General features: G+C 43.0%; 2 protein-coding genes across 4 annotated transcripts; one reads left to right on the forward strand and one right to left on the reverse strand.

Moving 5' to 3' along the window:
• The first annotated feature begins 660 nt into the window (after positions 1-660).
• LOC135506519 (P2X purinoceptor 3-like) lies at positions 661-13,798 on the forward strand. Its single transcript, XM_064925880.1, has 13 exons — positions 661-680; positions 4,534-4,656; positions 5,140-5,275; positions 5,843-5,914; positions 6,177-6,246; positions 6,463-6,556; positions 6,632-6,709; positions 7,176-7,317; positions 9,453-9,589; positions 10,682-10,775; positions 12,809-12,874; positions 13,179-13,256; positions 13,676-13,798. Exons 1-13 carry the CDS (start codon positions 661-663, stop codon positions 13,796-13,798), a joined length of 1,233 nt encoding a protein of 410 aa, XP_064781952.1.
• Positions 13,799-14,267: 469 nt separating this feature from the next.
• Positions 14,268-21,627, reverse strand: LOC135506814 (lectin-like). Of its 3 annotated transcripts, none has more exons than XM_064926199.1 (6): positions 21,530-21,627; positions 20,894-20,995; positions 19,727-19,860; positions 16,760-16,900; positions 14,963-15,077; positions 14,268-14,730 (listed from the first exon to the last, which is right to left on the reverse strand). In XM_064926199.1, the coding sequence occupies exons 2-6, from the start codon at positions 20,967-20,969 to the stop codon at positions 14,657-14,659; spliced, it is 540 nt and encodes a 179-aa protein (XP_064782271.1). In that variant the 5' UTR covers positions 20,970-20,995; positions 21,530-21,627; the 3' UTR covers positions 14,268-14,656. The 3 variants fall into 3 exon arrangements, with proteins under 3 accessions (XP_064782271.1, XP_064782269.1, XP_064782270.1); XM_064926197.1 differs by having other exon boundaries at positions 19,727-19,878; XM_064926198.1 differs by having other exon boundaries at positions 19,727-19,878; positions 20,894-20,986; positions 21,530-21,598.
• Between the last annotated feature and the right edge of the window lie 559 nt (positions 21,628-22,186).

Consider the following 22,186-nt stretch of genomic DNA (forward strand, 5'->3'; position numbering starts at 1 on the left):
TGCCCCTCAGTTCAGTGGGGTTCTGGGTGAGGACTACTAGGCCATGGTCGGAGGCGAGGGTGGACTATCATAGGACGCGAGGAGGAGGGATTAAGACATTAATAGAGTGGGGTCCACGTCCCGCGCCGGAGCAGCCATCATGGACAGACGCCCACCCGGACCCTCCCCTATTGTTTTGATGTGCGTCCGGGAGTCCGCACCTTAGGGGGGGGGGGGGTCTCCTCCTTAATCCCTCCTGCATTTTGGTCCGACTCTCCTTCACCAGATGAAAGCCGTTACAATACCAAATATGTTCTCATCTATCTGTGCCAATACTCTCTACACTCGCCAGTTTTAGCCTTAGCCAGCACCATCTTCAGATTAGCCTTAACATCGGTTGCCCTGCCCCCTGGTAAACAGTGTATGATCGCTGGATGATTTGACCTAAGTCTAATACTGCGGGTAATGGAGTCACTAATGACTAGCGTTTTTCAATTTTTCAGAGCTAATGGTGGGAGGCTTCGGTGTCTCAGACCCCGTAATGGGAGGAGGAGAGACCAGAGAAGGCTCGGCCTCTGACTCCGACCTGTTGCTCAATGGGGAGTACCGGTTGTGAAAGTTTCTGTCGGCTGAATGAGCTACACCGGTTGAGCATTCCTACAGCATTTCCTTCCAGAAGCCATGGAAAAATTGTCCGGACTGTGTTGGGGATTTATACTACTATCTGTAGTTATTTGTGGCACAGTCACTGTTCCATACTTTCCTAGACTTAAATTACCCTAGCCTAACGATTGCGTCTGAAGCTGGGCAAGCAGCACACCTATCCTCGACAAAGGGCGATAGTTCTCCCATATGTTAATGTTAATACTTAGCTTCGGCTGGTGGAGGTCCTGACAAACCACGTCCAGATAAAGCGTCCGGGGTGAAAAAGTTGAATGAAAAAAGTTGTGTGAGATTTCAAACATAAAATGGTAATTAAAAAGTCAAAACTGTAAAGTTAGCAGGTAGAAAAGTAAGTTTAGCAACAAACCGCACAGCAGCACGTAAACAACAAGTCTACAAGTTGTGACCGGAAGTTACGTCAAGTGTGCTTGGATGTTTGCAAGGATGATGGTGGAGCTGGGTACCCATGAGTGTCTGCAGCATTGAAGGTCCCCAAGAACACAGTGGCTTCCACCATTTTTAAATGGAAGACATTGGAACAACCAAAAGACTCTTCCTAGAGCTGGACACCTGGGCAAAACTAAGCAATCTGGGAAGAAGGGCCTTGGTCAGGGCGGTGACCAAGAACCCGATGGTCACTCTGAAAGAGCTCCAGAGTTCCTCTGTGGAGATGGGAGAACCTTCCAGAAGGACAACCATCTCTGCAGCACTCAACCAATCAGGCCTTTGTGGTAGTGGCCAAACGGAAGCCACTCCTCAGTAAAAGGCACATGACAGCCTGCTTGGAGTTTGCCAAAAGGCACGTAAAGGACACTCAGACCATTAGAAACAAGATTCTCTGGTCTGATGAAACCAAGATTGAATGCCAATCATCACGTCTAGAGGAAACATTGCATGGTGTGGTGAAGCATGTTGGTGGCAGTATCATGCTGTGGGGATGTTTTTCAGCGGCAGGGACTGGGAGACTAGTCAGGATCGAGGGAAAGACGAATGAAAACCTTTATGAAAACCTGCTCCAGAGTGCTCAGGACCGGAGACTGAGGTGAAGGTTCAGCTTCCAACAGGACAACAACCCTAAGCACACAGCCAAGACAATGCAGGAGTGGCTTCGGGACAAGTCTCTGAATATCCTTGAATGGTCCAACCAGAGTCCGGACTTGAGCCCGATTGAATATCTCTGGAAAGACCTGAAAACAGCTGTGCAGTGATGCTCCCCCATCCAACCTGACAGATCTTGAGAGGATCTGCAGAGAAGAATGGGAGAAACTCCGATTCAGAGGAGTCTGCAGTCACATGTGGCTTCCTACAGGTGTCAGTGCTGGGATTTATCCTGTTAATAATTGACAGGCTCCCTCTCAGCCAAATCCTCAGAGATTATAACAACTTCCACTGCCACGCTGACGATATTTAGCACATAGCCCACTATTGCTATTTTACCTGCCTTAATTCTAAAAAAAAAAAAAAAAATTAATATAAATCTATATTTATTCCGCTCCGTAGACCTTTGAGACAAGTCCAGAATGAAAAGCGCTACACAATTAAAATATATTATAATGTATACATATGTGTTTACATATCTAAAATCCAGAGATACTGCCTTAATCTCTAGTCTCCTTTCTTCAGCCTATGGAAAAAGGCCATATAAATCCAATCAATTATTATTCTTTATTAAAGGGCAACTATCAGGGCACAAGGCAGGACCCAGATGTAGACACAGAAAGCAGAGTCTTAGATGGTTATTGATCCAAAAAGGGCTAGGCAAGAGAATGGTCGTGGACAGGCAAAAGGTAAACACCAGTTCAGAATCCAGGAGGTACAGAGTGGCAGGCAGGCTCGAGGTCAAGGCAAGCAGAATGGTCAGGCAGGCGGGTACAGAGTCTTGAAACAGGCAAGGGTCAAAACCGGGAGGACTAGCAAAAAGAGAATCGAAAAGGCAGGAGCACAGGAAAAACACTCGTTGACTTGGACATACAAGACAAACTGGCACAGAGAGACAGGAAGACACAGGGATAAATACATTGGGGAAAACAAGCGACACCTGGAGAAGGTGGAGACAATCTCAAGGACAGGTGAAACAGATCAGGGTGTGACAGCAACTTTTCAACCTTATTCATTATCTCCAGCACCAAACCAGTGTCAACATACGTGAAAACAGAGCGTGTTTAAAATAGATAAGATGAAAGGTTCTAGAAAATGCTTCTCTGTGACATCACAGGATCGGATTAAAATGAAGAAAAACGGTGATTTCCAAAACCTGCAACGAGTTTCTAGCCAGAGAGAGGGTATTTTCTTACTCTCCACGTCACCACGAATGTCATAGTGTTTGAAAATCAGTAAATAGTTCACCCTTTGATGATGTAAAACTTTTTAACTTTACTTTCTTTTTTACAAAAGGTTTTAAGATATGGAAACACTGGTATGATGCTAGAGATAATGAAAATAAGTCTGAAAAGTGGTGGAGCCATACGTTAGGTTATATGTTCATCTTTCGATGAGCATGGTAAAAGACCAGGTCTGCATCACAAATGGCACCCTATTCCCTTCCTAGTGCACTACTTTTGACCAATGGACCCTGGTCAAAAGTAGGGCCTTATATAGGGAATAGGGTGCCATTTTGGATGCAGACACAGTTGAAACACCGGGTAAAATCAATGTATATAAAAATGGATCTATATAACATACATGCAGTAGCTTTGGTCGTGGACTTCTAGACCTCAGGTCAAGGGTCAAAGACAACAGATGAGGAAATTAACAATCAAGGTTACTGCTCTTTAAATGTTAGTGTGTGCGGGTGCGCTTGCGGGTGCGTGCGTTGGGTCTGTCATTGATTGTAATGGGATTGTATTTTACTTTGTACTTTTACTGAGAATGCTGACAGACTGACTGGCATCACTCAGGAAATTAATCTCCTCTTCCTTAACTCTCAAGTGTTTTTCTCCATCTTTTACTGTGTGTTTCAGTGTGTCAAACCTATTCCCCCACCCCTCCTTCAATCGCTTCCTCCCTCATTGTTCCACTCTCCCTCCATCTCTCTCCTTCCCTCCCTCCCTCCAGTAAAGGGTTATCACAGATTTAGTTAGTGGATTTTGTCAATAATAATAAAACATCTAAGTGTCCCTGCATTGTGGATTGGAGAGGTTGAGTGACGGGAGCGGGGTCTGTCTACTTCCTCCTTCTTGGCCAATCAGGATCCAATATTCCCCCTGGTCATTTGTCATAAATTGCCATAAAATTACTTATAGAATGTAGTAATTTCAAAGGATCTCTGTGTAAGTGACCAGCTCAACGCAGATGTTCATACTTAGATATAGATAACTTCCGTTAGATTTAAGTGAAATGTCATTCATCTGATGTGATTTGGGGTGTAATGGATGTCAAATAGTGTGTGTATGTGTGTATGTGTGGGTGTGTGTATTAGGGGAAGCAGAAGAAGAGAAAGAAAGATAGAGGGGTTGAGAGACATTGCCGAGAGAGTCAATCTGATAAGTGGAGGAGAGACAATAAGCAGAGAGAGAAAGAGAGGGGGTAAATAGAGAGATGGAGAGTTGGGGGTAAAGAAAGAGATGGAGAGAGAACTGGAGAGAGAGATGGAGAGGGAGAGAGTAAGGATGTTTACCATTTCACTATTTCACCAGTGACATTGAAGTCTGTTACTTGAACCTTTTTGAAAGAAGCAAAGACAATGATCAGATTTCTTTTTTGGAACAAATAACTGTGTTTTAGTATGTAGGGAAACCAACGCATCTTGGGGTTTGCCTTTAGTTTTTTGGGGGTGTAGCTAAGTCACACATACTCTCTGAAGAGGCATTCTGTGGATTGTTTGCTATGACTTTGGGTCACTGACAGACACAAGTTGGATTTATTGGGTGTCCCGGGTTGCCTCAACGTCAGGATGTGGACGTGTATGACGGACTTCTTCACCTACGAGACCACCAAGTCGGTGGTGGTGAAGAGCTGGACCATCGGAATCATCAACCGCGTCGTACAGCTCCTCATCATCACCTACTTCATCGGGTCAGTAGTATCGCGCTATCACTCACATTTTGGACCTCCCAGTGAGAGGACTTGGTTGAAAGACGTCTTTTCAACGTCTTTTCATTGGAGAAACAGGAAAAAGGTCTCCGCACAGGTCCAGTCAGGTGCACATTTCTCATAAGAAAGACTTTATGTATGTTCAACCTCTTTTTAACCAAACAGATGTCTTTTTAACGTCTTGTTAATGTCTTTTCAACCAAACATCTTTTCAAAGTCTTGTGCTTAATGGAGCTGAATCTTATCTCTTGTTTGTTAATTAGGATCTCTTTCAGCCCAATAAAAGGCTTGTCTTTAAAGACTCATAGATCATTCATTAGTACTCTATACGTGACAGGAAGAGACGGGAAAACGGGATTGAATGATTTTTCCCGTTATGTTATCTTAACCCGTCTCTCTCCAACCCCCCTCTCTCTCTCTCTTCTTCTCTCTCCTCCTTCCTCTCCTCTCCTGCACCTCTCTCAGGTGGGTGTTTGTGCATGAGAAGGCGTACCAGATCAGAGACACGGCTATAGAGTCGTCGGTCATGACCAAAGTCAAAGGCTTTGGACTGTACAACAACCGAGTCATGGACGTAGCTGAGTACGTCACCCCCTCTCAGGTAACACACGAACACAAGCAAACATCTGTCCGCGTGCACGCACGCACACACAGACACACACACACATGTGCACACGTAGGTACCCAAGCACGCACTTACACACACAGGACACACACACCGACATGCAACACACACACACAAACTATGGTCTAAGATTTTTGGATTCCTTATGTTAATGTTGGCAATTGGCATTGATAGACAGCCCAAGGAGCCATGTATAATTGTTGTATAGCCTCTGTCTCCCCTGCTTGCTCAATCTTTGTTTATATTTGGGTTGTTGTAGGCACTTTGTGGGTAATGTATTTCTTAAAAGCCCTGTGAACATCATTTAATACTTAAAATGGACACCAAATATTGATACCTAGGCATGTGTGGATTATGACACCAGGTCTGATATGCTGGTCAATAAAAATGGGAGTGTTTTTTTAATTGCTTGTGTGTGTGAGTGTGTGTGTGTGTGTGTGTGTGTGTGTGTGTGTGTGTGTGTGTGTGTGTGTGTGTGTGTGTGTGTGTGTGTGTGTGTGTGTGTGTGTGTGTGTGTGTGTGTGCGTGTGTGTGGTCTGACAGGGGGCCTCTGTGTTCTGCATCATCACCAAACTCATCACCACAGAAAACCAGGTGCAGGGATACTGTCCTGAAGTGAGACCCCTCACACTTACTCTCCCATTGGCCCTCTGTGCCCCCCCCCCCCCCCACACACACACATGCTCTATCTCTCTCTCTCTCTCTCTCTCTCTCTCTCTCTCTCTCTCTCTCTCTGTCTGCCTGGCTCTATCTGTCTCTCTGTCTGTCTCTCTCTCTGTCTGTCTCGATGTCTGTCTGTCTCGATGTCTGTCTGTCTGTCCGTCCGTCCGTCCACCTCTGTGTGTTACTCTAACTCTGTACTATGTGTGACACACAGAGTGAGATGAAATACAAGTGTACGCACGACAACAACTGCACTAAGTTCCTCAACAAGCCTGGGGGAAATGGTGAGGTTTCTCCACTTTTTCTGATCAACTTTTTCTCTTCCTTTTCTAATTGTATGTTCTTTAGAAGACAGAAGATGTTACAGAATTTGCCAAACTGTTTCTCCCAGAATAATGGTTTGATCTTTGTCATTTATTGTCCCTATCCGTCCTCCCCCTTTCTGTGTCTTATATCCTCTCTCCTTCTTCCTCTCTCTCTTCCCTCCCTCTCTTCCTCAGGTCTTCCGACGGGCAGGTGTGTACGTTTCAACGACACCCTTAATACCTGTGAGATCAGAGGCTGGTGCCAGGCGGAGATCGACTACATCAAGACGTGGGTAACCGTGTGTGTGCGAGTGTGTTTGAGTGTTGATGAAGGAACATGATTCTCTTTCTGACCTTCCCTCAGGCATCCTATGATGGAGGTGGAGAACTTCACCATCTTCATCAAGAACAGCATTCGTTTCCCCCTCTTCAACTTCACCAAGTGAGGATGATGATGATGATGATAATGATGTTGTTGATGATGTCAATGATGATGATTATGATAATTTAGTCATGTTGATGATGAAGATAATGATGTCGCTGATGATGATAATGATGGTGATGTTGATAATGATGTTAATGATGGTGATGATAATGATATTAATGCTAACAATGATGTTGATGGTGATAATGATTTTTAGGATGATGTTGATAATGATGTTGATAATGATTTTGATAATGATGTTGATGATAATGATGCTGATGAGAATGATTATGACATTGGTGATGACGACAATAGCGATAATTTAACTCTAACTGGTCTCCTCTCTCTCATGTTGGTGTGTGTGTGTGTGTGTGTGTGTGTGTGTGTGTGTGTGTGTGTGTGTGTGTGTGTGTGTGTGTGTGTGTGTGTGTGTGTGTGTGTGTGTGTGTGTGTGTGTGTGTGTGTGTGTGTGTGTGTGCCTCAGGGGTAACTTCCTGCCAACCATCACCCCTCAGTACATCAAGGCGTGTAACTTTGACCATGAGAACAACACCTACTGCCACATCTTCAGGGTGGGGGACGTCATCCGCTATGCACACCAGAACTTCACCACTCTGGCACAGAAGGTACAGTGTTTCACTCCCAGGTACAAAAACTCAGCAAAAAAAAGAAAAAACGGAATCTCACTGTCAACTGCCTTTATTTTCAGCAAACTTAACATGTGTATATATTTGTATAAACATATCAAGATTCAACAACTGAGACATGAACTGAATAAGTTCCACAGATATGTGACAAACAGAAATGGAATAATGTGTCCCTGAACAAAGGGGGGGTCAAAATCTAAAATAAAATTCATCTCCTCCTCATGGACTATACCAGATTTGCCAGTTCTTGCTGTGAGATGTTACCCCACTCTTCCACCAAGGCACCTGCAAGTTCCTGGGCATTTCTGAGTGGAATGGCCCTAGCCTCCACCCTCCGATCCAACAGGTCCCAGACGTGCTCAATAGGATTGAGATATGTGCTTTTCGCTGGCCATGGCAGAACACTGACATTCCTGTCTTGCAGGAAATCACGCACAGAACGAGTGGTATGGCTGATGGCACAGCGTTGAGATTGCCAGCAATGACAACATGCTCAGTCCGATGATGCTGTGACACACCGCCCCCAGACCATGACAGACTCGCCACCTCCAAATCGATCCAGCACCAGAGTGCAGTACAGGCCTCGGTGTAACGCTCATTCCTTCAACGATAAATGTGAATCCGACCATCACCCCTGGTGAGACAAAACTGTGACTCGTCAGTGAAGAGCACTTTTTGCCAGTCCTGTCTGGTCTAGCGACGGTGGGTTTGTGCCCATAGGCGTCGTTGTTGCCACTGATGTCTGGTGAGGACCTGCCTTACAACAGGCCTACAAGCCCTCAGTCCAGCCTCTTTCAGCCTATTGCGGACAGTCTGAGCACTGATGGAGGGATTGTGCATTCCTGGTGTAACTTGGGCAGTTGTTGTTGCCATCCTGTACCTGTCCCGCAGGTGTGATGTTCAGATGTACCGAACCTGTGCAGGTGTTGTTACACATGGTCTGCCACTGCGAGGACGATCAGCTGTCTGTCCTGTCTCCATGTAGCGCTGTCTTAGGCATCTCACAGTACAGACATTGCAATGTATTTCCCTGGCCACATCTGCAGTCCTCATGCCTCCTTGCAGCATGCCTAAGGCACGTTCATGCAGATGAGCAGGGACCCTGGGCATCTTATTTTGGTGTTGTCAGAGTCAGTAGAAAGACCTTTTTAGTGTCCTAAGTTTTCATAACTGTGAACTTAATTGCCTATCATCTGTAAGCTGTTTGTGTCTTAACAACCGTTCCACAGGTGCATGTTCATTAATTGTTTATGTTTCATTGAACAAGCATGGGTGTTACGGTTTTCTTCCGTCGAAGGAGAGGAGAACCAAAATACAGCGTGGTTAGAGTTCATGGTTTTTAATATGAGAAACTAAACATGAACACAACTACAAAAACAACAAACGTGGCAAAACCCAAAACAGTCCTATCTGGTGCAAAGAACACAAAGACAGGGAACAACCACCCACAAACCCCAACACAAAACAATCTACCTAAATATGGTTCTCAATCAGAGACAATGACACCTGCCTCTGATTGAGAACCATATCAGGCCATACATAGAAACGGACAAACTAGACACACAACATAGAATGCCCACCCAGCTCACATCCTGACCAACACTAAAACAAGGAAAACACAAAGGAACTATGGTCAGAACGTGACAATGGGAAACAGTGTTTAAACCCTTTACAATGAAGATCTGTGAAGTTATTTGGATTATTATTTTTACGAATTATCTTTGAAATACAGGGTCCTGAAAAAGGGGTGTTTCTTTTTTTGCTGAGTTTATTCATACTAGTATATTTACTTAATTGGGGAGAACAGGCTGGTGTTAATAACTGTAGCAGAATGAGTGTAATGGTATCAAATACATCAAACACGTTTCCAGGTGTTTGATTCCATTTCAGTTGCTCTGTTCCATTATTAGCAGCCTCCTGACATTTCTATCCACAGTTCTTTCCATCCATACTAGTCTTTTATATGCTCACATATTATGCCCCCTTCTCTCTTTTTCCTCCCCTTCGGCTATATTCACTCCTTCCCCTTTAGGCTACATTCAAATTCTGTCTTTTTCCGACTCTCACAAAGTAGCAAAGAGATTTTCTAAATGTATGTCAACCACTTCCTACAGGGAGGGGTGATAGGTATAAAGATCGGCTGGATGTGTGACCTGGACAAGTCAGAGGATGAGTGTAACCCCTCCTACTCCTTCACCCGGCTGGATGCCATGTCAGAGAAGAACAGCGTCTCCCCCGGGTACAACTTCAGGTAGCCATGACCTCTAACCTCTGGCTTTTAGAGAGTGAGCCCTATAGAGATGCATAAAGAGCTCTAGATTGATATAACAAGTTTTTTGCATGGACACTGCCGTTGAGGACTTCCACCATTTTAAAGTAGTCAAATGGGTGGGGATTCCTATGGGTTGGGAGCGATTAGTCAATGATCAGAGCATTGTCTTCTTTTTCAAATTGGGTTGCCAATGGTTAGTAAATGGCTTTAAGCTAGATCAGTGATTGTCAACCTTTTTTGTATAAAAAAAGAATAATTAGGTGACACACCTAAAATATCCCTATTATTAATGGATTTAGTGTAAATGACCTCCGTTTTATCTGTGTCAAACTGCAAATAATCTATTTCCGTGACAAATGTTTTCATAGATGGAATAGGGTTTATTTGAACTATTTTCATATTTCCTTATTCATGATGATACATTTTTCTGATACCCCTTTAAGTACTACTTAAGTAGTTTTTTGGGGTATCTGTACTTTGCTTTACTATTTTTGACTACTTTTACTTTTACTGCACTACACTGTACATTCCTAAAGAAAATGATGTCCTTTTTACTCAATACATTTTCCCTGACAACCAAAAGTACTCATTGCATTTTGAATGCTTAGCAGCACAGGAAAATGGTCTACTTCACACACCAATCAAAAGAACATCACTGGTCATCCCTACTGCCTCTGATCTGGTGGACTCACTAAACACATGCTTCCTTTGTAAATGATGTCTGAGTGTTGGAGCGTCCCCCTGGGTATCCATCATTTCAAAAAACAAGAAAATGGTGCCGTCTGGAATTAGGAATGATTTATACTTTTACTTTTGATTACTTGAGTATATTTAAAACCAAATACTTGTATACTTTTACTCAAGTAGGTTTTTACTGGGTGACGTTCACTTTTACTTGAGTCATCTTCTATCAAGGTATCTTTACTGTTACTCAAGTATGACAATTGGGTACTTTTTCCACCACTGTGTATCTGTATGGTGAGCCCTTGACCTTGAGTAGAGGCATGTCCCCCTGGTACAAGCCATGTGCATTGCTCATGTCCTTACTCTCTGTCCATGTTGTGCTGATAGGTATGCTAAGTACTACAAGATGGACAACGGGACAGATTACCGTACTCTGCTCAAGGCCTATGCCATCAGGTTTGATGTGCTGGTCAATGGAAATGTGAGTGTTTTTAATGCTTTGTTTGTGTTTCTGTGTGATGGGGGATGATTAGGGGATAGGAGGAAGTGTGTGTTTGTATGTGTATGTACGTGTGTGTGAGCACACGTGTGTCTGTGTGAGAACATGTATGTCTGTGGTTTGCATGAGTCTAATTGCCTATGTGGGTCCATGACTGTTCTACATGTACAGTGGGGAGAACAAGTATTTGATACACTGCCGATTTTGCAGGTTTTCCTACTTACAAAGCACGTAGAGGTCTGTAATTTTTATCATAGGTGCACTTCAACTGTGAGAGACGGAATCTAAAAAAAAATCCTGAAAATCACATTGTATGGTTTTTAGGTAATTCATTAGCATTTTATTGCATGACATAAGTATTTGATCACATACCAAACAGTAAGAATTCCGGCTCTCACAGACCTTTTTTCTTTAAGAAGCCCTCCTGTTCTCCACTCATTACTTGTATTAACTGCACCTGTTTGAACTTGTTACCTGTATAAAAGACACCTGTCCACACACTCAATCAAACAGACTCCAGCCTCTCCACAATGGCCAAGACCAGGAAGCTGTGTAAGGACATCAGGGATAAAAGTTTAGAACTGCACAAGGCTGGGATGGGCTACAGGACAATGGGCAAGCAGCTTGGTGAGAAGGCAACAACTGTTGGCGCAATTATTAGAAAATGGAAGAAGTTCAAGATGACGGTCAATCACTCTTGGTCTGGGGCTCCATGCAAGATCTCACCTCGTGGGGCATCAATGATCATGAGGAAGGTGAGGGATCAGCCCAGAACTACACGGCAGGACCTGGTCAATGACCTGAAGAGAGCTGGGACCACAGTCTCAAAGAAAACCATTAGTAACACACTACGCCGTCATGGATTAAAATTCTGCAGCGCACGCAAGGTCCCCCTGCTCAAGCCAGCGCATGTCCAGGCCCATCTGAAGTTTGCCAATGATCATCTGGATGATCCAGAGGAGGAATGGGAGAATGTCATGTGGTCTGATGAGACAAAAATATAGCTTTTTGGTCTAAACTCCACTCGCCGTGTTTGGAGGAAGAAGAAGGATGAGTACAACCCCAAGAACACCATCCCAACCGTGAAGCATGGAGGTGGAAACATCATTCTTTGGGGATGCTTTTCTGCAAAGGGGACAGGAGGACAGCACCGTATTGAGGGGAGGATGGATGGGGCTATGTATCGCGAGATCTTGGCCAACAACCTCCTTCCCTCAGTAAGAGCATTGAAGATGGGTCGTGGCTGGGTCTTCCAGCATGACAACGACCCAAAACACACAGCCAGGGCAACGAAGGAGTGGCTCCGTAAGAAGCATCTCAAGGTCCTGGAGTGGCCTAGCCAGTCTCCAGACCTGAACCCAATAGAAAATCTTTGGAGGGAGCTGAAAGTCTGTATTGCCCAGCGACAGCCCCGAAACCTGAAGGGTCTGGAGAAGGTCTGTATGGAGGAGTGGGCCAAAATCCCTGCTGCAGTGTTTGCAAACCTGGTCAAGAACTACAGGAAATGTATGATCTCTATAATTGCAAACAAAGGTTTCTGTACCAAATATTAATTTCTGCTTTTCTGTTGTATCAAATACTTTTTGTAAGTCGCTCTGGATAAGAGCGTCTGCTAAATGACTTAAATGTAAATGTAAATGTACTTATGTCATGCAATAAAATGCAAATTAATTACTTAAAAATCATACAATGTGATTTTCTGGATTTTTGTTTTCGATTCCGTCCCTCACAGTTGAAGTGCACCTATGATAAAATTACAGACCTCTACATGCTTTGTAAGTAGGAAAACCTGCAAAATTGGCAGTGTTTCAAATACTTGTTCTCCCCACTGCATGTGTTATTTAGATGAGGGGGGGGGTCTTATGTATGTCTGCTTGTGTGTGTGTCTGTGTGTGTCTCTGTGTGTGTGTGTGGTTGGTTGGTTGGTTGGTTGGTTGTGCGGTTGTGCGTGCGTGCGTGCGTGGTTGTGTGTGCGTGTGTTTACTTCTGTAAAGTACTTGACTTGTTCGTTACAGGCAGGGAAGTTTAACATGATCCCGACTCTGATCAACATGGTAGCTGCATTTACGTCAGTTGGAGTGGTGAGCCCTTCTATTCAGTTGCTACTTTCTATCCACAAAGTATCCACACCGTCTCGAGGCTAGTTTTAAATTAAAACATATCTGTTTCACCTTCAGTCTCTTAACTTTATAATAATATTATCCACACAGTCTCTGTCGACTAGTTCGAAAATGTCTTTGTATCATACGTGTCTCTGTCTCCCCAACTGAAGTAATTTCTGTGGAAAATAGTTATTCTCTTCTTTTCTTTCTTCTCCCCTCATTTCTTCAATCCCATTCTATTCCACAAACCTTGTTTTCTTTCTCTGCCTTGGATTGGTCGCAGGGCACCGTGCTTTGTGACATCATACTCTTGAACTTCCTGAAGGGAGCAGAGCAATACAAGGCCAAGAAGTTTGAGGAGGTAAAGTTTGAGGCGTGACACCAACCCTGCTTACTGTGATATAGATATTTATCTTAATAACCAGTGTCAGCCTTTGCAGGCCTGAGGCCGCATCTCAGAGTAGGAGTTCTGATCTAGGATCAGTTTACCCCTGTCCCATGATCTTATTCATTGTGATCTAAAAGGCACAACTGATTCTAAATCAGTAAGCCTACTCTGAGAAGTTGATACATACGGCCCAGAGGAATAGTTGAAACTAAGGGTAAAATCCTAACTTCCACTTAAATCATGCTTTGATATCAACTAGAGACTAACTGAAAATTTGACTTAAGTGGAAAATAGGAGTCGCTTGACTGTGATGTGCTCCTCATGTTCTTCAAGTGTATAAAATTCAATAAAGTAATTTTCTCTCTCCCCCCAATCTACCATTACTCCATTAGGTATCAGACACGCAGATCGAGAACTCCTTATCCAGCAATGGGCTGTATCGGAGTAGGGAGTTCATTGGAGTAGAGAAGCAGTCAAACGACTCAGGGGCCTTTTCCATTGGGCAATACGGCTAACGGACAGCCAATGGAATGGAGTGTTTGAGGGGGAAAGGGGTGGGTGGTGGAAATTTGGGAAGTTTGGCTGCAAATGTAGGTTTAGGGTGATATTGCCCATAGACCCTAATCTTGGATCAGTTTAACATTTTCCCCACTAAAGGTTATGGTTAGGATTGGGGATAGGGAAGCTGATCCTATATCTGTATCTAGGGGAGACTTCAACCCGGATAGAGAATGCATGTATATATAGCATTGTAATATTCCTTATATTTCACATAAACCTGTAATTTACCTGTAATATTTTCATAGTGGAGGTTGTATGTGTAATCGTTAACTCTGCATGGACTACTGTATTTGAACTCCTACCTCTACAAAGTATTAAAGTCTACCCACTACTTAAATAAAAGTATGTGACTTAAATTTTGATTCTGGTTTGATTCTGCCAGAAACTCAAATCCTGCTAGGAACAGACAAACAAAAACTCTAGTTGTTTACTTGCTTAACACTCTTTATTTATATTTTTTTTCATGCATTTTTCAGTTTGCTAAAAGCAGGCACATCTCTATATGGTTTGGTTTCACCATGGGAGATCTGTGGGTTGGGATCATTGGGGAAAGGAGCAGGATGAGTCCAAAATGACACCCTATCCTTTATAGTGCACTACTTTGACCAGGGGGCCCATGGAGCTCTGGTCAAACGTAGTGCACTCCATAGGGAACAGGGTGTCATTTCGGTCACAACCCAAGAGTGAGGAGCAGGGGACTGGGTTGGTGTTACACAGACAGACACACACAGTCTATACTAACACACCACTGGAGAAAGCATGCCCAATTCATTGCTGCTTCATACTAAGTATGTGAGCGTGGATATTCGTCCTCAAACTCTGTTCTTGAAGGAGCACACATAGCTCTTCTTGGTGAAACACGTGTGGTCGTTCCATTTCCCAATTCCTTGAGAATAGAGAACAAATACACAGAGACAGACAGACAAACAGACGTTCAAATGTGAGTTCAAAATACCATCTCCTCCCACCACCTTCCAAGAAATGTTTCATTCACATTTTTTGTCATTTTAGCTGATAGCCAGTGCATTCAACTAAGGTAGGTGAAAACAAACACGTATCACAGCCATTGCAAGTAAAAATCATCCATCCATCCCATCACTCCCTCCTCCATCTCTTACTGCTCCAGTTCATCTCCACACAGTCCTCGCGGCTCGTCCAGCGGGAGATGGGCTCCCCAGGGGTCCACGCTTCAAAGTTCCAGCTGGAGCCGTCAGTCCACACAAACTTACCAGACTGAGAGAAGGAGGTAGAGAGAGAAATGTGGATAGAAGAATAGAGAGGGGAGTGATATCAATGTGGATAGAAGAAGAGAGAAGGGGAGTGATAGAAAGACCGGAGGTGATAAAAACAAATGTACGGTGCATTTGGAAAGACTCCTTCACTTTTTCAATTTTTTCTTATGTTACAGCCTTATTCTAAAATTGATTAAATAAAACATTTTCCTCATCAATCTACACACACTACCCCATAATGACAAAGCGAAAATAGTTTTTTGTACATTTTTGCAAATGTATTAAATATATAAAACAGAAATACCTTATTTACATAAATATTCAGACCCTTTGCTAAGAGACTCGAAATTTGAGCTCTGGTGCATCCTGCTTACATTGATCATCCTTGAGACGCTTTTACAACTTGATTGGAGTCCACCTGTGGTAAAATCAATTGATTGGACATTATTTGGAAAGGCATGCACCTATCTATATAAGTTCCCACATGAGGTCGAAGGAATTGTCCATAGAGCTCCGAGACAGGATTGTGTCGAGGCACAGATCTGGTGAAGGGTACCAAAAAGTGTCTACAACATTGAAGGTCCTCAAGAACACAGTGGCCTCCAACATTCTTAAATGGAAGAAGTTTGGAACCACCAAGTCTCTTCATAGAGCTGTCCGCCCGGCCGACCTGAGCAATCGTAGGAGAAGGGCCTTGGTCAGGGAGGTGACCAAGAACCCGATGGTCACTCTGACAGAGCTCCAGAGTTCCTCTGTGGAGATGGGAGAACCTTCCAGAAGGACAACCATCTCTGCAGCACCTTTATGGTAGAGTGACCAGACGGAAGCCACTCCTCAGTAAAAGGCACCTAAAGGACTCCCAGACCATAAGAAACAAGATTATCTGGTCTGATGAAACCAAGATTGAACTCCTTTACCTGAATGCAATGCGTCACGTCTGGAGGAAACCAGACACCACTCATCACCTGGCCAATACCATCCTTACAGTGAAGCATGGTGGTGGCAGCATCATGCTGTTTTTCAGCAGCAGGGACTGGGGGACTAGTCAGGATCGAGGGAAATATGAACAGAGCAAACTGCAGAAAGATCCTTGATGAAAACCAGTCTCTGAATGTCCTTGAGTGGCCCAGCCAGAGCCCGGACTTGAACCCGATCGAACATCTTTGGAGAGACCTGAAAATAGCTGTGCAGCGACGCTCCCCATCCAACCTGACAGAGCCTGAGAGGATCTCCAGAGAAGAATGGGAGAAACTCCCCAATACAGGTGTGCCAAGCTTGTAGCATCATACCCAAGAAGACTTGAGGCTGTAATCGCTGCCATAGGTGCTTCAAGAAAGTGCTGAGTAAAAGGTTTGAATACTTATGTTACTTCAATTTTTTGCAAAAATGTCTAAAAAAACTGTTTTCGTCATTATGGGGTAGTGTGTAGATTGATGAGGGGAAAAAACAATTGAATCCACTTTTGAATATGGCTGTAACGTAACAAAATGTGTAAAAAGTCAAGTGGTCTGAATACTGTAAATGTAGATATTACGACAATCACATGTTCAATGTTAAATGTTGTGCTGCAAAGCTTCTCTCTTTCCCCATGTCACTCTTTCCTCCCACATGACTTTGCCTCCCTCCACCCAATATCCGCCCTGTCTTAATCACTCCTTCCATCCATCACTCTTCCTCTCTTACCTGGAAGAGTTCGAAGCCTCCCAGCCAGATGCGAGGGCTTTTGGCGTTGTTCTTCATCACCACGCAAAGCAGGTTGGCGTTGGCTTGACTGTTATGCACCGACACCAGGTGGCCACCGGGGGCAGCAGACCTACACTGTGTCTGAGAAGGATGAGAGAGAAGAGGAGAATTAGGTGGTGGGAAGAGAAAGAGTGAATTAGTGAGAGAGAAAGAGAGAGTGGGAGGAAGGAGAGAGAGAGCAAGTAAGCAGGTGCTGATGTAGTGATTTGGAGCCCAAGGCAGAGGCCAGTCAGAGGCCACACTTATGCACATGCAACATTTTCTTTTCATGGGTAACTAACTATAAAAATGCATTACCTTTTAATGTGCCATGAACACAATCAGTCATGATGTTTTATCTGATTGTTAAACAAATCACTTCAAAAAGAAGGTTACCTTAGCACGTTTATCCAAAATAATTCCAGCGTCTGAGCTGTGCACCTGCCAAATTTCCTTCAATTCGCAAGTGGTTGAAACTATCTCACTGGAGAAAGCATCCAAGCAAGCGAAACAGCGCCACTGTCTTGCTATAATAGCCCATGTATGACATGTCATGCCAGCATCAGATATGGGCTACACATAGATGTCCTCTGCCTCGACGACGATGGCAGTATTATCAGCAGCACCTATCGTTTCATTGAAGTAATGTGAATTGTATCCCCTTCGAGTCAAAAGGCCTCGTTGAAAACCAGGCGTTCCTGGGGAGTGAGGCCTAAGAGGGTTTTATGAATAAGCATACAGGTGTACAGAGACAACCAGTTCAAAGAGGAGTATAGAGTGCAGTGCCCTATAAGGAGCATTGCTGGCAAATCTGATAGCCTCATGGTAAAGAACATCTAGCCGCGAGAGCACCCTTACCTGCCGTTCTATAAATCTGAATCAGGGTTAGTTTGGCAGCTGGGGTGAAAGACGAGCGATTACGATAGAGGAAATCAAGTCTAGATTTAACTTTAGCCTGCAACTTTGATATAAGAGATGGACAGTGTACAGTCTAGCCATACTCCCAAGTACTTGTATGAGGTGATTACCTCAAGCTCTAAACCCTCAGAGGTTGTAATCACACCTGTGGGAAGAAGGGCATTCTTCTTACCAAACCACATCACCTTTGTTTTGGACGTGTTCAGAACAAGGTTAAGGGCAGAGAAAGCTTGATGGACACCAAGAAAGCTTTGTTGTAGAGAGGTTAACACAAAATCCGTGGAGGGGCCACTTGAGTATAAGAATGTATCATCTGCATATAAATGGATGAGAGAGCTTCCAACTGCCTGAGCTATGTTGTTGATGTAAATTGAGAAGAGTGTGGGGCCTTGGATCGAGCCTTGTGGTACTACTTTGGTGAAGGGCAGTGGCTGAGACAGCAGATGTTCTGACTTTATACACAGCACTCTTTGCGAGAGGTAGTTAGCAAACCAGGCCAAAGACCCCTCAGAGACACCAATACTCCTTAGCCGGCCCACAAGAATGGAATGGTCTACCATATCAAAAGCTTTGGCCAAGTTAATAAAAATCCCAGCACAACATTGCTTAGAATCAAGGGCAATGGTGACATCATTGAGGACCTTTAAGGTTGCAGTGACACATCCATAACCTAAGCGGAAACCAGATGCCAGAGAGAATCCTATAGACATGAAGAAAGCCAGTCAGTTGATTATTTACAAAGTTTTTCAACACTTTTGATAAAGAGGCCAAAATAGAAATGGTTCAGCTTGATCTACCCCTTTAAATACAGGATGCACTGTGGCTGCCTCCCAAGCAACGGGAACCTCCCCAGAGAGGAGAGACAGGTTAAAAGGTCAGATGTTGATGATCAAAATAAGTTGATGCATGTCGATTTTGTATATAGACTTCTGACAAATTAGAATTACGTTTTTCCTCCAGATTCTGAAATTTTAAGTATCTGTAATCTGATTACAATATTTTAGCTGGTAACATAATGGATTACAGTTACTGGTTTTTTTGTAATCTGTTACTCCACAACCCTGGAGGTCGTGACAGCGACTTGATTTGGACGTATGACAACGCGAGATTACTACTAAGCTAACATATGGAATTGTTTTAAGATGGTCATACCAAGGATAATTTAGATATTTGATTTAGAATTGTAGGACCCCTGTAGGTATAGTTTTTGGGGTGTTGTTATAATTTGATGAAACATTGCATTTGGCCTTACTGCTATTACACATTCATACATGGAAAAACAGATAGTCAACATTAAATTAAAAGGAAGATCTGAGAGATATAGGACTAAGAAAGCTCAGGAAAAAATGCTAATCTTTTTTACCATGTTACTGTTTACCAAGTCCTGTGACACTTGTGGGGGGACGAACAGTAGAGCAACAGAAACACCTTTGGGTTCATGACTGTTTTATGTTTCCATAGAGGGGTCATATACATTTTCTAGGCCAAACCGTTTGGACGCTACAGAAGCTACCTATAGAGGTCTCCTTTACCTCAGCCAGGCAATGCAAAAACACAGAAATCTCTCGTTTAGACACATTTTGATACAGATATTTTTATTTACTTTTTTATTTATTATGCCTCAAACAAAGCATGGGGGGGGCCTCAGCGGAGAAATATTTATATATTTTAATTTTAATTATGCCCAGGTCACGAGGCTTCTTGATTTTTATTTTATTTAACCTTTATTTAACTAGGCAAGTCAGTTAAGAACAAATTCTTATTTACAATGACGGCCTACAAATGATGTGAGGCCTGAGGCAATTGCCTCTTCTGCCTAATGGTAAGTACGCCAGTGGGTGTAAGATGAATACATCAGAAGACACCTCTAATTAAGACATTGGATTTAACATCCACTTCACTGTATTGCCATTGTATTGGAATGGACAGGCTGACTGACTCCAGGTAGAGCAGTAACATGCTTTGATCATGTTATAATGTCGTTCTCATGTTATATAGAATGTTGTTTACCTCCGCTTCGGTGAAGTTGAGGGCAGCCTTGAAGTACTTGATGCAGTATGAGCCCAGCCTGTACCAGTCTTCATAATTCTTCAGGTCACAGGCTTTGGGCATGTCACACACTGCAGTCTCATCCTGGAAATACACTGGAGCATCATCGCCACCTAGGGGACAATGATGGAATAACTACTCTCCTGGGACCTTATGTACTGAGAAAACAGCCACAAGCTGAACATTCCTATGACACTCATAGGCTGCAAACAGAACTCTCCCATTCCATAATTCACTAAACTGATCAATGTGCACACCATATAGCCCAGGGGCCTAAGAAATGCCTACCTAAGACCTCTTATTTAACCAGGCAAATCAGTTAAGAACAAATTCTCATTGACAATGACGGCCTAGGAACAGTGTGGTTAACTGCCTTGTTCAGGGGCAGATCAACAGATTTTCACCTTGTTAGTTCAGGCATGCGTTCGAGCAACCTTTCGGTTACTGGCCCAACTCTCTAACCACTAGGCTGCTACCTGCTGCCTCAATATTGTCATTGTACTATTGTTTAGTATATACTGCATATTTTTATATACTGCATATATACTGCATACTGCATATTTTAACATTGTATTATATTAAAAGTATTGTGCTAGTTTAGGCTTTTACTATTTGATCATAATCTATCATTGTAAATGGGTGTGCAATTCAGTCTATGACTGCTAATAACCAATTGCAACAAAAAATACTGTAAGTTACTACATTTGTGTAAAGAATGCATCTCATTTTCATTTGGACATGAAAGAGGAAAGCACATTTTCAGGTTTAAAACAGATTATTTTTTTTAGAACTTGTGGTCGATAATCATCATGAAAAATGTAAATGAAACTTTCAGCACTATTTTAGCATCAAAACCAGGGGTGCAACTTCCACTGGGAACGGGGGACTGCATTTTTGCCCCCCCCCCCCCCACCCGATTTTATAATTGGAATGTGATAAAAAATGAGGCAACGGTTTGCTTTAGGACCATACGGACACCTCCGAGCTGTCGGGTAGGCTGTTTGGAGTGTTTATCTGATTGGATTTTATTAAAAGTCATGTTTCCCCAAAAGTAATGTCTCCCCACTTCTAAAATCTAAATTGTGCCCCTGATCAAAACATATACTGTAATCAATGCAACTCTCTTACCGGTACTTCTGTGGAATGTCAAAGCCATTTTTGTCCCAAGTAGTGACATCATCACAATCAAGCTGACAAACTTCATATTGGCTTCCTCTGATTCTGCGTTTCCTTAAAACAAACAACTAAATCAGTAACAGTTTCCTTTAAATAAATGCATTTATAAATAAATCAATTGTATTAACCTTTATTTCACCAGGTAAATTATCTGAGATCATAGTCTATAGCAATATGCTATGAATGACATTAAAACAAATCTCTTGTCCTCAAATTGATTGTGGCTGGCGATGTATAAGTACCGAGCCCTGACGGATTGTTAATTTGAGTGGCTCCGCGCGCTAACCGATTGTACAGTGCCACAGCCTCTGGAACAATCAGCAGTCCCATTTGACAAATAAAGATTTGACAACAAAAGTCCGTCGTTTGTTGTCCAATAAGAAGGATGCACTATTAGAATGCAATTTTGTGTGCCCCAATAAATAAATATTGTGAAACACTATCATTCCACTATTACCGTAGATGTATTAAAGACATTTTCTGAAATTACAATGCAACAATGATATGTATAGCTCCTTTTTTAAAAATGAATACAAAGCAACAAAAAAAAGGAACATTTGCACAATGTAATATGAAAAATAACCTTACCAGAGTGTGGAATAGGTTGCTTCTCCCTCTCTCTCTCTCCTGCTCTCTCTCTCTCTCTCTCATTTGGTATTCTCTTCTTTTTTATAGCAAATGTAATCTCACCTCCACCCTGTAATTCTCACACCGTCCTTACAGATACAGATACCCACCCCTCTACTCTGCGTCCCAAATGGCACCCTATTCCTGTGGGTTCTGGTCCAAAGTAGAGCCCTATATAGGGACTACGGTGCCATTTGAGACGCAGACTTCCTGTTAACACTGTTGTAGTGTGGTGACACCAGCAAGGTTCAAGTTTACTGTTGTATTGTCACATGCACTAGTACAGTGAAATGCTTACTTGCTAGCACAATGAACGACAGTTAAATTAACGCTGTCTCAGAGGCTGGCTACTGAAAGGTGTTGAAAACTCCCCAACACCTCGTAATAGTCAGATCTCTCACTTCTTACGACCCTCAATCATTTCACCATGCAACACCATATACTTGTACTTAAATTAATCCATTTATTCAGATCTAACAGAATCTCATTCATAGTTAGAGAAATTATGTATTTGTGATTAAAAGTGTTGGTAAGACGCTCAATATAGCAAGAGAATAATTTAATCAAAGATATGTCTGTGTTATCGCTTACACACCTAAAACTGTAAACACCAAAGCT

This window comes from Oncorhynchus masou, chromosome 20 (assembly GCF_036934945.1).
Source record: "Oncorhynchus masou masou isolate Uvic2021 chromosome 20, UVic_Omas_1.1, whole genome shotgun sequence".
Taxonomy (NCBI): Eukaryota; Metazoa; Chordata; class Actinopteri; order Salmoniformes; family Salmonidae; genus Oncorhynchus; species Oncorhynchus masou.